At 34.4% G+C, this 14,918-nt stretch overlaps 1 protein-coding gene across 2 annotated transcripts in view; it reads right to left on the reverse strand.

Moving 5' to 3' along the window:
* Window positions 1-14,918, reverse strand: part of EPB41L4A (erythrocyte membrane protein band 4.1 like 4A) — a 178,186-nt gene that overhangs the window by 109,973 nt on the left and 53,295 nt on the right. For both annotated transcript variants that reach the window (XM_027874746.1, XM_027874748.1), the window contains one exon: window positions 13,618-13,722. In XM_027874746.1, the coding sequence (XP_027730547.1) occupies window positions 13,618-13,722 (105 nt within the window). The remainder of the gene's footprint in view (window positions 1-13,617; window positions 13,723-14,918) is intronic.

The raw sequence follows: 14,918 nt of genomic DNA on the forward strand, positions 1-14,918 counted from the left end.
TGTACACACAGTAAATACAATGTGTTATAGCATTTAATTATAATATATTAGGCAATACAGAATATATAAACCCCAAAATGTGTTTCATATAGTAAATAGCTTATTTAAGTCATAGCACATAAGAATTTGTCTCTATGAACCATAAGGTCACACGTAAAAATGCAGTAATTTGTATATAGCATCATAAAAGAAATGCCAGAATACATTTCAAGGAAGTTTATTATCACCAGCATATGTAAAGCATTGCATACACAGATACACATCAACACTATATTCATATCAGTGAAGTATAATACAAAAGCACTAGCATACTGCAAAATGAATGTATAAACAATATAAAACTACATCTATCTATCTATATTGTAGTTAAATATAAAGCCCACATTATATATACTGCATCATATTTAGCTACCTAAGAAATCACTTCTCTCATTTTTTTTCTGAAGCACCATGAGCAAGCTTAGTCATGGGCCAAATAAGCCTGACATTTCTGCAATGATGTCCCGAGTTCCTATATGACCTGGGCTTACTGTTAGCAACACAGACCCTTTGGTTTTCAGTCAGAATTCTGAGCTTCTGAATGATTATCAACACCAGCAATTCTAAGCATGTGAATAGTTATCAATATCTGCATCTCCACTGCCCTGCAGTACTTGTGGATGATGAAGGCTAGTTATCAGTCCCAGGTGTCCTCCGGTCCCTAGACACTTTTGTAACTAGAATAGAAGCATTCTTGCTATGGGGTCAGCTCATTATTTTTTTCTCTGATGACATTCTTCATACTTCTTTTTCAGAATAACTTAGAACTTGAAATGTGTTGCTGTCTACACATACTCAGCATGAACCTCTTTATGGCTCTTTATGAGATCCTCAAATTCAGTTCTTCCGAGACTATAGTAGTCCACGAGTTCCAACCGGGGTGTGATTGAACTAGCTTATACTGCCTCTGAGAGTCAATTATTAAATTTTCAGTGTGAACATTTACAGTTGAAATAATGGCAAACGCTACAAAGCAGAGCTTCATTTATTGTTTTGTGAATTGTCTAGCCTTGATAAAATGGAGAAAATGTTAACAATGCGGATTAAACTTAAAACAAAAATAACTGGAGTAGAAGGATGAAAAGGATCTACCTCTAGATTCAGGCCTCCTCCATGATCTGAACAGAGATTCTCTCTGGTACCAAAATAAACTTAGTTGAGTTCCCTGATCTTCTTGGGTATATCAAATCCAATTCTGTCTTGGTTGGAATCGTCATCTTCTGAGCTCTTATCTAGTTGTATCAGCATCTCTGTGATAGGTAAGTAGGCAATCTTCTTAGGTAACTGTCTACCACTATTTATTACCTGCTCACCAAATCTGACTAATTAATAGATAATAAGTTAGGTGGTCATGATGCAATAGATAATATTTACTTGGTAATGGTGTCTTTGCAGGGCTCCAATCATTCCCTGAGAACATTTTATAACCAGGCAAGTTTATAAACAGGCTCTCAACTTCTTGGTATGGTTTAATACTTCTGTCCCTGATCCTACTCCTCACTTCCTATGGGCATCAACTTCTGTTGAACCAAATCTCCATTCAATCCTTGAGTGCATCTGAATGGACATTTAGTCCATATTTTTAGGAGAAGATAGTGCTATTACTTTTGATGCTCTCTGTTGGTGATGTTCTTGTATATAACCTCAGATGTCCTGCCTTCTCCAAGTGCAATGTTTCTATCTACTGTTTACTTTTGTAGCAGGCTTTTTATAAGCCCTGACATTCTAGAGCAGGTGACCAGCAGTGGTCTTTCACCTTACTTATATGGTTGATAACATGGATGTAACTAAAGTAAAATTCTTTTGTCTTAGGCCATTCTTCTTAGGTCTTTTGATATCCTTGTGCTTTTTAGCTCTAGCAATTTCCTACAATTCATCAGTTTCTCCTTCTGCAGGTTAGAGTTGGCATTACTGAAGGTGCTCATAGTTTACTATACTTCTGCTCACATAGGCCAGTATGAATTTGTTTGCTTTCTGAGATCTTATTATTCCTTTCCCCATCAGTATCTTGAGTAAACGGCCCACCAACCATGATACAGGCAGATTTCTCATCTTATCTTTGAATGGCATTGAGAAACTTAACATACATTTGGTGCACAGCCCTGACCTCTGTATGTTTTTCCATTTAATCTCTTTTGCTTTCAACCTTGTCTCCTTTTGTCTTCTTTTAGAAAGAAATCTCTTAATGGTTTCTTATTATTTTGTTATTGGTTGCCCTTATTGCTGTATTTTTTTATACTTTCTAGTACATGTCTTTTCTGGGGTGTTTTAAAAGCAAATATGTTCAGTTTTTTTTTTTCCTTTCTTTCTACTTCAACTGCCTCTTTTTAAAAAAAATGAAGTGCATTTAAAAAAAATTAAGGTTAGGCTCAGGTTTGCAGAATGTCACTTTGGGTTGCCTCTTGAGCTTCTTTTGCTCCTTGGAACATATTATTCCATTCCTTTTTGTGATTTCTGGTTGATGTAAAATATATTATTCAAATACGCTTTCCTGTATATTCAAAGGCCTTTCTACTGGCCCCTTGCAGAATTTGTTGTTTGTCACTGAAATTTTAAAATTTAACAATTATGTGTCTTGGAGTTTACCACATAGCACTTTTTTTCTGGGAGTGATCTGTGGATTCTTCAGTTGGTACTGTCTTCTGTAACACAGAAGTTCTGGGCAGTTTTCTTGTATTATTTATTGCATTGTGCTGTTCAAGTTTTTGATTTTTTGAGTTCTTTAGGGAGACTTATGACCCTTAAATTTTCTCTATGCATCTTGTCTTCAAGATCAATTTGGTTTTCTTATATCAAGAGCATGTTTTTTTAAAAAATGAAATTGGTTTTTGTTTCTCTTCTTCCACATTGTCCTTTTGTGTATTTGCATTCCAAATCAGTTATTCATTCTTGTTTTTTGTTGTGGTTTGCAAATGTGGATTCAAGTTTTTCTATTCTGCCAATTATTTCTATTGTTCAGGACATAAAATTCTTATTTTACAATTATTATTTCTTTTTTAAACCATTCAGGAACATTTTTTTTTTTTGGTAAGGCAATCTGGGTTAAATGACTTGCCCAGAGTCACACAGCTAGTAAGTGTCAAGTGTTTGAGGCCGCATTTGAACTCAGGTCCTCCTGACTCCAAGGCTGGAGCTCTATCCACTGCACCACCTAGCTGCCCCAGGAACATTTTTAAATGATGTTTTTTCACCAATTACATGTAAAAACAATCAACATTCACTTTTTAATATTTTGAGTTCCAGATTGTCTCCCTCTCCTCCTCCATTCCTAAGATAGTAAACAATCTGATATAGATTAAACATGAAACCATATAAAACTTATTTTCATATCAGTTATTTTGGGGGGGGAGGGGGACTCAAACCAAAAAATAAAGTGACAAAAAAAAACCCCCCCAGTATGTTTCAGTTTGCATTCAGACTCAATCAGTTCTTTCTCAGGCAGCAGATAGCATTTTTCATCATGAGTCCTTTGGGCTTATCTAGAATCACTGTATTGCTGAGTCATTCACAGTTGTTCATCATACAATATTGCTGCTACTGTGTACAACATTCTCCTGGTTCTGTTCATTTCACTTTGGATCAGTTCATATAAGTCTTTCTATGTTTTTCTGAAATCATCCTGCTCATTATTTTTATAGTACCATAGTATTGCATTACAATTATATACCACAATTTGTTCAGTCATTCCCCAACTGATGAGTATCCCCTCAATTTCCAATTCTCTGCTACCACAAAAAGAGCTGCTATAAATATTTTTTTATAAATAGGTCTTTTTCCTCTTTTTAAAAATCTATTTGGGATACAGACCTAGTAGTGGTATTGCTGAATTAAAGAGTACGCACGATTTAATAGCCCTTTGGATATAGTTCCAAATTGCCCTCTAGAATGATTGGATCAGTTCACAACTACATCAACAGGGCATTAGTATCCAAATCTTCCCACATCCCCTCCAACATTTATGATTTTCCTTTTCTGTCATATTAGCCAATCTCATAGATGTGAAATGATACCTCATAGTTGTTTTAAATTGCATTTTTCTAATCAATACTGATTTGGAGTATTTTTTCACATAACTATAGAAAGCCTCTCATAAATGTTTGGATTCTTTTAGCTGAACTAGAGACCATCTTCCTTTGGTTATTAATATATTTCCTATTGGTTTATATGCTTATACAAGGTTTTCAGTTGAGTTTTCTTTCTTCTAAAATCTAAATTTCAGTCTTTTTCTTATAATCCCCTATTGCTCACTTTCTTCCTCCTTCCCCTTTGGTAGTGGTTTACCTGGGGCCTGGACCTCAAAGCTATCTCAGCTTCCTCCTACACTAGGCAAATTATGTTCCACTGGCTTCAGTCTCTGCCCCAAGTGATTTATGTGGGGGGGGGAGGACTGACCTGGCCCCAGATGTATGCTGGTCTACTTCTCACAGATTTAGTGAAGAGCCACATATTTATACACACATATCCTGTCCTGGTTTCCTATGTTCCTCAATTCTCTGGCTGAGCTCTGCTGCAGCACAGAGTGGTACCATATTGCTGTCTTCTGATTATTGGCTTTTTGAGGGACTTGGGGGGCTAGGGGTTAGAGATTAGTTATCCTTCTCTGCTGTTATTTTATTGTGAATTTTGGAATCTGAGACCACAGAGATAACTGAAATGTTTTAATCTCTCACACAAACTTCCAGTTTTGGAGAGGTAATGAGGAATGTAGAAAATGTCTAGTCTTCCACGTCATTGGTCACATGAACCTGAAGTTCTGATAACCATACTTCAATGTAATTGGTTCCTATGTTATCTTGTGCATTCTATGCATTCAAAAACATATTGAGAAGAGATCCATAGGCTCCACCAAAGTGCAAAAGGGGTCCATGACCCAGAAAAGGTTAGGAACCCTTAAACAATAATAGCATCTCACAGCATAGCCTCAATATCCTGATTGCTTAAAGAAGCACTCTATTGCCTAGTAGTCCTCTTTGTAGGTACACTCTCATGGTATACTAATATTCATTTATTATTAGTAAATTGTTTTCAATTATCAAACATTTATTTTTTCTACCTTCCATATTTCATTCCAATTGAAAGAAAGAGGAAAAACAAAAGCAAAATCTTTGTAACAAATAAATCTAGTCAAGGAGCAGCTAGGTGGCGCAGTAGATAGAGCTCCAGCCTTGGAGTCAGGAGGACCTGAGTTCAAATATGGCCTCAGACACTTGACACTTACTAGCTGTGTGACCCTGGGCAAGTCACTTAACCCTTATTGCTTCACCAAAAAAAGCAAAAACAAAACAAACAAAAAAGAAAACAAATAAACCTAGTCAAGCAAAACAAATTCCCATGTACAAAAACTTCATATTATATTATTATTATATATATTATTCTGCATATTACTTCTATTATTTCTCTCTGTCAAGAATTGGATAGGATTCTTCATCATTGATCCTCTGGAACCATGATTGATCATTGTGCTGGTAAGTTAAGTGTTTCAAATTTTTTGCTTTTTGAAATGTGATGTAATAGTATAATTTTTCTCCTGGTTCTGTTAGGGATTCTAAATATGGCGCATGTAAATAAGAAGTACATTCCAAGAATAAGCGATGGTTTGGGTGAAAGCATGGAGATGGAAAGTTACATTTTAGTAGGCAAGCTTGGTTAGAATGTAGATTCATGAAGGGAAGTGATAAGCAAAAAGCCTGAAAATATAGGCTTGAATTATATTGTGAAGGGTGCTAAGTACCAAACATAGGACTTTGTATCTCATACTCAAGGCCATACGAAGCCACTGAGGCTTATGGATCTGGTCAGACTTGTTCTTTGGGTATATCAATCTGGTTGCTGTATGGAGGGTAGATTAAAGAAGAAACAGATACGAGGAAGAGAGACTAATTAGGAGGATACTGCAATAATCCAGGCAAGGGATGAAAAGGACCTGAACTTGGGTATTTGTGGAGTAAGCAGACAGAAGGGGAGAGATATAAAAGATGCTGTTGAGTGTAGAATTTCTGTTTATGTGTCATTTATAGAAGCAGTGCATTCTTTTCTATAAAATTTCATGTATAATCTTTTTAAAAGAATTATACTGTTATAGAAATGTTTATTTTATCCCATAAATTAAAAATAATATAAATATAAAATTAAAAAGAAAAGGACTGGGTTAGAGTTGGAATCTCAGGAACTCTGGATAAGGACTCAAGGTAGGACATAAGTCTATGATTCTTTATGGAAGAGATGGCTTGGGATAGAAAGGTATATATATAAGATACTATTTAAAAGCATACTTAGAGGTTATAATGTTATATCATACATCTTAGACAATCTGATTTTCATCTAGTAAGCAAGATTTGAGATACTCAAGAAAATGACTCACCCATAATTCCAGAAATTAGAAAGAATTTCTTTTCTAAATTCTTTCTAATTTCTGGAATTATTATTAAATTATTCTGGAATTATTCTATATTGTATAATATAGAATTATATGTTACATATATAATATTTCATAGAATATGCATTCTACATTATATATAGAATTATATATTTCATAATTATAAATATATTCTGGAATTATTATTAAAGAGAAGCTTTCTTTAAAACAAGAAAATTGATATGTCTATTTTCAAATAAATGCCCCCTCACTCTGCTTCTACACAGGAGGACAAGGAAGTGGGTAGAAAATTTCTATACCTCAGAAATGGTGGTGCGTTTCTTGAACAGTGATTACCTACAGAAGATGTAATAACATTTTACTGCCACACATGCTGGCGTAGCCTATAATCCCATGTTGGTTGAAGCTGGTGGATCTCTTGAGTTCAAGAGTTTTGAATTTCAGTGTGCTAAAACTGATCATGTGCTTGCACTAAATCCTGCACCAATATGGTGAGCCCATGGAAAAAAGGGGGCCACCAGGGTGCCTAAAAATGAGTGAACCAGCTCAGGCAAAAAATGCAGCAGAGTAAAAACTTCCATACCATTCAGTAGTGGGATTGGGCCCAAGAATGACTGCTGCATTTCCATCCTGGTTAAAATAGGGAAACATGGTCTCCAACTTCCCCTCAATTTATTTACTCATTCCTTTGTCCCATTCCCATTGACAATTTAAAAGCACTAGTAAAATACCAAACTCTCTACTTGAACATGTAAAAACAAGGTTAGAAGATTGCAGATTAACTCACTTTTTACCTAGGTTTTTTTTTTCTAGAAGGAAAACAAATTTTAAAAGCCTAGAATAACTTACATGTCATTCATACATCTTGTCTTCTCCCCACACAAAAATAACATTCCTTGACAACTTTATTTAAAATACTTGTTCTATTATCTTTATAAAACCTACATACCAAAACTGTTAAGTATCAGCAAACTTTAATCTTTAGAGGTAAAAAATGTATGTGTAATTAGTCTAAAGCTCTCAATAGTTATCAATAAAAATTAGTTCTTTTACAACATAATGACATTTGGGGGAGAGGATTCTGGGGAGATGGAGCAGGTCAGAAAACTTTCAGCTCCCCAGATTTCCTCCACCAAAAAAAAAAAAGAGAGAGAGAGAGAATTCACCTCAGAGGGAATGTAGAGCAGAGGAAATAAACAAAAGTCAGGGTAAAGTAGTTGTGCTCCTAAGACAACTTGAAAAGACCTCAGGAAAGACTCGACCTCCAGGGGCAAAAGTTCTTCCAGAGTGAAGTGCAAACACCTACAGGCTGACTTTGCAGAATCAACAAACAACAAGCCCTGGGAGCAGTAGGATTAAGACACAGCTTCCGCGTGGGGGTTTGACAGCTGAGCAGGAAAAGATTGAAGGACCTTCCATAGTCGAGGGATACCAAGCACAGCTGTACTGACCAGATGCATCCCAGCTGCAGCTGTGGGGGAAGAGTTAGAACACACCTGGTGACTGCAGTAGCAGAGGGTGGGACTCTGCTGGCTCTGGGCACTTGTAGAAGAGTAAAGGCTCTGGTTTTAGTTGCAGGGCAGAGATGATAGCTGTAGTTTGCAGCCATGAGAGGGACTAAAGGGAGTAAGATCCTTTGTGGGACAGCAGGGTTGGGGGCCCTAGTTGTGGCATGGGAGTGGAGAGGAGAGCCCAAGGTACGCAAAGGAGAAGGAGCCCAACCATAGATAGCTACTATGGGGATAGAGAAAATCTGGTTTCATAACCAGAGGAAGATAAAGGAGTTAAAAAAAGCCACTCCTTAATGTCAAATGGTCCCAAGCACAAAAAGAGTTCTTAGAAAAACTTGAAAGGGATTTTAAAAATAAAAAGCCAGGAAAAATTGGAAAAAAAAATAAGAGCAATCCAAAAAAATCAAGAAAATTATGAAAAGAAAGTTAATCAACTTCAAATAGAGAATCAAAAACTTAAGGAAGAAAATAATTTCTTGAAAACTAGAACTGGACAAGGGGAAGCTATTGTCATTCTAAGACACCAAGAAATAATTAAACAAAATCAAAAGAATGGAAAAAAAGAGAATGTGACACATCTCATCAGAAAAACAACTGATCTAGAGAACAGATCAAAGAGAAATAATCTAAGTCAGACTATTTGAAAATTACAATTAAAAAAAAGAATCTTGATACAATATTACAAGAAATCATCAAGGAAAATTGCCTTGAAGTTCTAGAACAGGAAGGTAAAGCAGAAATAGAAAAAAATCCACCTATTCACCACCTGAAAGAGATCCCAGGAGGAAAACTTACAGGAATAACATAGCCAAGTTTCAAAGCTCCCAAGTTAAGGAGAAAATATTGGAAGCAATTTAATGCAATCAAATTTATCCATTTTGTATTTTGTAATGGCCTCTATCTCCTGTTTGACAAAACAGGAAAATGATAAATGTTAGAGAAAATGAAGGAAAACTGGAACACTAATGCATTGTTAGTGGAGTTGTGAAATGATCCAACCATTTTGGAGAGCAATTTGGAACTATGCCCAGGGTATAAAAATGTGCATACCTTTTGACCCAGCAATAGCACTTCTAGGGCTGTATCCCAAAGAAATCATACAAATGGGAAAAGGACCCACATGTACAAAAATATTTATAGCAGCTCTTTTTGTGGTGGCCAAGAACTGGAAATTGAGGGGATGCCCATCAACTGGGGAATGGCTGAACAAGTTGTGGTATATGAATGTAATGGAATACTATTGTGCTATAAGAAATGATGAGCAGGTGGACTTCAGAAAAACCTGGAAAGACTTGTATGGACTGATGCTGAGTGAAGTGAGCAGAACCAGGAGAACGTTGTACACAGTAACAGCCATGTTGTGGGACGACTAACTTTGATAGACTTAGCCCTTCTTAGCAATGCAAGGATCTAAGACATCTCCAAAGGTCTCATGATGGAAAATGCCATCCACATCCAAAGAAAGAACTATGGAGTTTGAATGCAGATTGAAACATACTATTTGCTATTTTTTCTTCTCTTTTGTTTTGTTGCCTTTTTCTGGTGGTTCCTTCTATTGGTTCTAATTCTTCCTTACAATATGACTAATGTGAAAATATGTTTAATAGTAATGTAAAAAAAAAAAGAAAATATTGGAAGCAACAAGGAAAAAAAAACAACCAACCAATATACATATCATGGAGCTACAATAAGGATAACACAAGACTTAGCAGCTATTCTGTTGAAAGACCATAGGTCTTGGAATACTATATTTTGTAAAGCAAAAGAGCTGGGGTTACAACCAAGGGTAACTTACCCAGCAAAATTAAGTGTAATCCTGTATGAATAAAAAGTATATTTAATGAATGAAAGATTTTCAGGTATTTGTGACAAAAACAGTAGAACTTGATGGAAAATTCGACATATAAGATCCAGGATAAATATAAGGTAAGCATTAAAGACTAATTATAAGGGACTCAATAAGGTCAAATTGTTTACTTCTCATATGTGAAAACACTATCAGTACTCTTATGACTGTCATTATTTGGGTAGTTTGAAAGAAAGGCTTGGGGGGGCAGCTAAGTGGTGCAGTAGATAGAGCACTGGGCCCGGATTCAGGAGGACCTGAGTTTAAATCCGGCCTCAGACACATAACACTTATTAGCTGTGTGACCCTGGGCAAGTCACTTAACCCCTAGCCAAAAAAGTAAAAAAAAGAAAGAAAGAAAGAAAGGCTTGGGCTGAACTGAATATGATGGGTTATTCTAAAAACAAATTGTGTAGGGAGAGATAAAAAGGAGTAATTATGTCATACAAATGAGGCATAGAAGGAAAAGCTGATACAGAAAGAGGTAGTAGGGGGAAAGGCAGGTAGTGCTGGAACCTTACTCTCTTGGGAATGGGTTAAAAAGAAAATCACACACACACACACATGAGTATTAAAGTCTTTTAAATTCAGAAAGAAATGAGAGAGAATAAAAGAAAATTTACAAGGAAGCAAAGAAAAGATGGACAGCTCTGAACACAATATGTAATATTTATTATAAAGGCTTTCTTGAAATGGAAATTTATTGCAATAAAATTGCAATAAAATTATTGAATCCTCTCTTACATTCTGCTGTGTGCATGGCAATGCTTTTTTTTCCTTTTTTAATTTTGTATTGAAGTTTATAATGTTTCTTTTTTTCTTATTGTGTATTTAAGTTTTAGTATTTAAATTTAAAATAAATTAATAAGAAAAAAAGAAATAAGAAGGCAAGGGGATAGGGTAGTGGAGAGGATAAGGGAGGGACTCTTACAGGGGTAGGTAGGTTAAGGAATAGGAGGGCAAGGTAGTGGGTAGAAGTAAAGCAGAGGAGTGAGAAGGGATAGGGTAAATAGGATGAGGATAGTGAGAAAAAAATAGGAAGGAGAAAATACACAAGTAATTATAGCTCTGAATGTGAATGGGTTGAATTTATCCATAAAATGGAAGCAGATAGCAGATTAAAAATTTGAATTCAACAACATGTTGCTTTCAGGAAACACTGTAAAAACGAGAGATACACACAATGATAAAATAAAGGGCAGGAGTAGAATTTATTATGTGAAAAAAGCAGGCATAGTAATCACAATCTCAGACAAAGTTAAAGTTAAAATAGATTTAATCAAAAGCAAAAAATAGGGAAACAGCACTATGTGTCAGCAATATTGTTCTATGTGGTTTTCGACCATTTAAAATAACCAGATAGTATAAAATACCCAAGAGTATATCTGCCAAAACAGACACAGAAACTATATGAACATAAACATGAAACACTTTTTATACAAATAAAGTCAGATTTAATAATTGAAGTAATATGTATTGTTCATGGGTAGACAAAACCAATATAATAAAAAAATGACATTTTAACATAATTAATCTATTTATTAAATTCCATCCTAATTAAATTACCAAAAAATTGTCTTACTGAGTTAGAAAAAATAATAACCAAGTTATTCTGGAAGAACAAAAGGTCAGGAACTTCAAAAAAAAAATCCAGGGAAAAAAGATGTAAAGGAAGCAGATTCAGCAGTCTCAGACCTCAAACTATATTATAAGGTGATAGCATTGTTAAAGTATAAAATGATAATTTTTATTATTTTCAATTAATTTTTCTTATATAAATAAAACCTATGTAGCTAAGAATACAGGGAACGCAGAAAATTAGGAGAAAACTTTCATAGACAATCTCTCAGATAGCATGTGATTGGTTGGAATATTGCTGTGGTATAGGAAATGATGAGCTAGTTGATTTAGAAAAACTTGGACTTATGAAGGAAGATGCTATCCACCTTCATAGAAACAGATGACAAATGGAAATAAGCATAGTACAGTCATATATATGTTTATGAGTCTATATGTGTATTTATGTATAAGTTTATAGCTATCTATGTATATATATACATACATACATATATATTGGTACTTAATTGTAGCCTTCTTTAAGGGGAGGAGAAGGAAGGAGGGGGAAAAATTAAGTAAAAACTGCACAGCAGAGAACAAAAGAAAACCTATAAGGAAGAAAAGAAAAGCTGGGCAGCTTTGAAAACAATGTGTAGTATTTATTATATCAGTTTTCTTGAAATGGAACTTTATTGTTTTATATTGAATCCTCTCATATTCTGCTGGGTACATGGCAATGTTTACTTTTTCTTTTCTCATTTCGTATTTAAGTTGAAAATAAATTTTAAAATTTACAAAATTTTTAAAAATATGACATTTGGAATTCACTTGTTTCTTGTGTTGTTTTTGTGAATTAAAAACAGTCTGATAAAGACTAAGTAAATTTAATCAATCTTTCCAGGCAAGATGTAAAATACCAGATTAGGTCTAGGAGTCAAGCTGTTTTTGATTCCTATTAAGAGAAATGTTACTTCACAAATATGGACATATCATATAAGACATCTTTTGTAGCCTTCAATGTATTTATATACTTTAATTTATATTTCTGTAATAGTTTACTTCAAGTATTTAGGAGAAGGAGGGTGGGGCAATTATGGGGTAGAATTCATTTGGTTTACTTAAAAATGATCTGAGTTTGAACTTGGTAAAATTGAACTCTCTTCCTTTGAAGTAGAGTTTTAATAATGGGCTTTTAGAGATACCTTTTGGGAGATAACCAGTCAACACCTGTCTATCACCACTTTATGAAAGATCTCCTGAAAAAGGCAAGCCATAAAACTAACTGAAATAAAACCATAAAGTTATCATCACTCAATAACAGTCTTTTCAGCAGCTTATTCTCATAGTATAACAGTAGCACATTCCTGTGCCTCACGTACCATAGCCTAAACAAGCAGTTATTTTTCTTAGCTCAGCGAATTCAGTCTAACTTAACAGGGGCTGGAAAAAAAAGGAGCTACAATATTTTGGTGCATTGGACATAAAGAATATGCAAAATAATATATAAATTATTTCCTTTTAAGTCAAAAGTTTGGGGATTTTTAATAAGACTACAATACCATCCAAAATAAAAATCTTTCTCAAAATTAAATCAAAACCCCTAATGAAGAATAGTTTTTAATTTTTATCCTACAAGTAGTCATTCATGTTCATGTCCTTCCACTTATTCAAAATGACTGAGGCATTCCAGTTTTATATAAACATAATTTTTATAATAACAGCTCAGTGATGCTAGTCTATCAAATACCAAAGATGGAAATCTTTAGATATTTTATATAATTTTTACTTAATCGACTTTTCTGTAAACCTTCTTACAGTGACCTTTTTACATTACATATTTCTTTCTAGTCTCAATTTCTCATTTGTCTCATTTGTAAAAAAACAAACTAACAAAAAACCTAACTTGTCTGCTCTATGAAAATATCTCAACGAATGCTATATTACCTTCTCAATCCATAGAATTGATAAGATATGATAGGTAAAGAAACGGGAACAGAATAGTTTGTCACCTGAAAAAAGCAATAGGGACTTGGAACCCTGAGCCCTTACTTCTGATCCTCTATTTTCTCCATTCAATATACATCCTTTTGAAAAAAAAAAAGATACTTCAAATGGATGAAAAGAAATTATGTAGAAAAATGTTATTTCTCACAGCTTCAAAGGTATTTTAGTAACAAAACATAGCTGATACCATGAAATAATATCAACAAAAGTAGCAAATGAGGTGATCTATCTGAATTACAATTGGAAAACTATAACCCAACTTTTTAAAATCCATTTTTACTCACCGTCTGATGGTTTCTGTCACAGTAACGCAGTCCAAAATAATCTATCTCCACTAGGTTTATGTGATGGAATATGTAGTCAAGGATGACAGAACCTTTCGTTGACTTCTGTAAGAAAGAATTTTCAGAATCTTTTCATAAAGACAGTAAAATCACAGATATAATTATTGTTAACTTTGTCTAATACAGGGACAATTTTATAAAGTCTGAGAAAACAGCTAAATTTTACTTGTTCTATAAGTATTGCCTCAAATTGAAGGAAGAAAATAACAGCTACATGTATACATCAAGCAATCTGACAAAGAATTTTGAAGTTATAGTTATTTTTTATGGTTTTTTTATTTCCTTTTGTATTTGAGGGCCTTTTCCCCTGGTCACTTGCATAATTTTTTGTTTGTCATTGGAATTGTTAAATTTAACCAAAATATCTCTTGAAGTTTATAGCATAAGTTCATTTGGTTTTTCTGGATGTGATTTGTGGGTTCTTTTCATTGTAATTTTGTTTTCTGTGTTCAGAAATTCTGGGCAATTTCCTTATATTATTTCTCAGACTGTATTGTTCTTCTGGGAGACCTACAATCCTTAAACTGTCTACACATCCTATCTTGGAGACCATGATGTTTTTCTTGTTTAGAGATCATGTTTTTTTAAAATGTTATTCCTTTTTTGTTTCTCTTTTTTCTAAGATCTAAGATTTCTAAGATTCTAAGATTTTCTAAAATTTCTAAGATTGGCCTTCACTTCTAAGTTTGAGATTTGTCACTATGGATTCAATTTTTTTTGTTTATTCTGCCAATTATTTCTGCTGTGCAAGACAAATCCTAATTTCATAATTCTTATTTTCTCTTGAACCATTAGAACACATACTGCTGTGGTTCCATGTTCTTTTGGGAATCAATAGGATCCTCTGCCTCATGTTGATTTACTTTCCTCTCTCTTGAAATATTTATTCTTGGATGTCTGGCCTCTTCTAGATAAACTGGAAGCCATCTTCCCTAGTGTTATTAATATCTTCCCTGTGTTCAAGATTTTAAACTGAATTTTCCTTCTCCTTAGATCTTTGGTCATTTCAGTCTTTTCCCCATCATTTTCTTCTATTGCTTATTTCTTGAGCCTTTGAAGGAAGTTTCCTTGGGGACTAGATCTCAAAGCTGTCTTAGTCTCCTCCTACAATGGAGAAATCACATTTCATTAGCCTCAATCTCTACTCCAAAGGACTTCTGAGGGGATAGCATTGGTCTCAGCTGTATGCCAATCCCCTTTCCTTGGGCCCCCTGTCCCCACTCCCCAGATGCTGGTGCTAC

This window comes from Vombatus ursinus, unplaced genomic scaffold, assembly GCF_900497805.2.
Source record: "Vombatus ursinus unplaced genomic scaffold, bare-nosed wombat genome assembly UNPS02014807.1, whole genome shotgun sequence".
NCBI lineage: Eukaryota > Metazoa > Chordata > Mammalia > Diprotodontia > Vombatidae > Vombatus > Vombatus ursinus.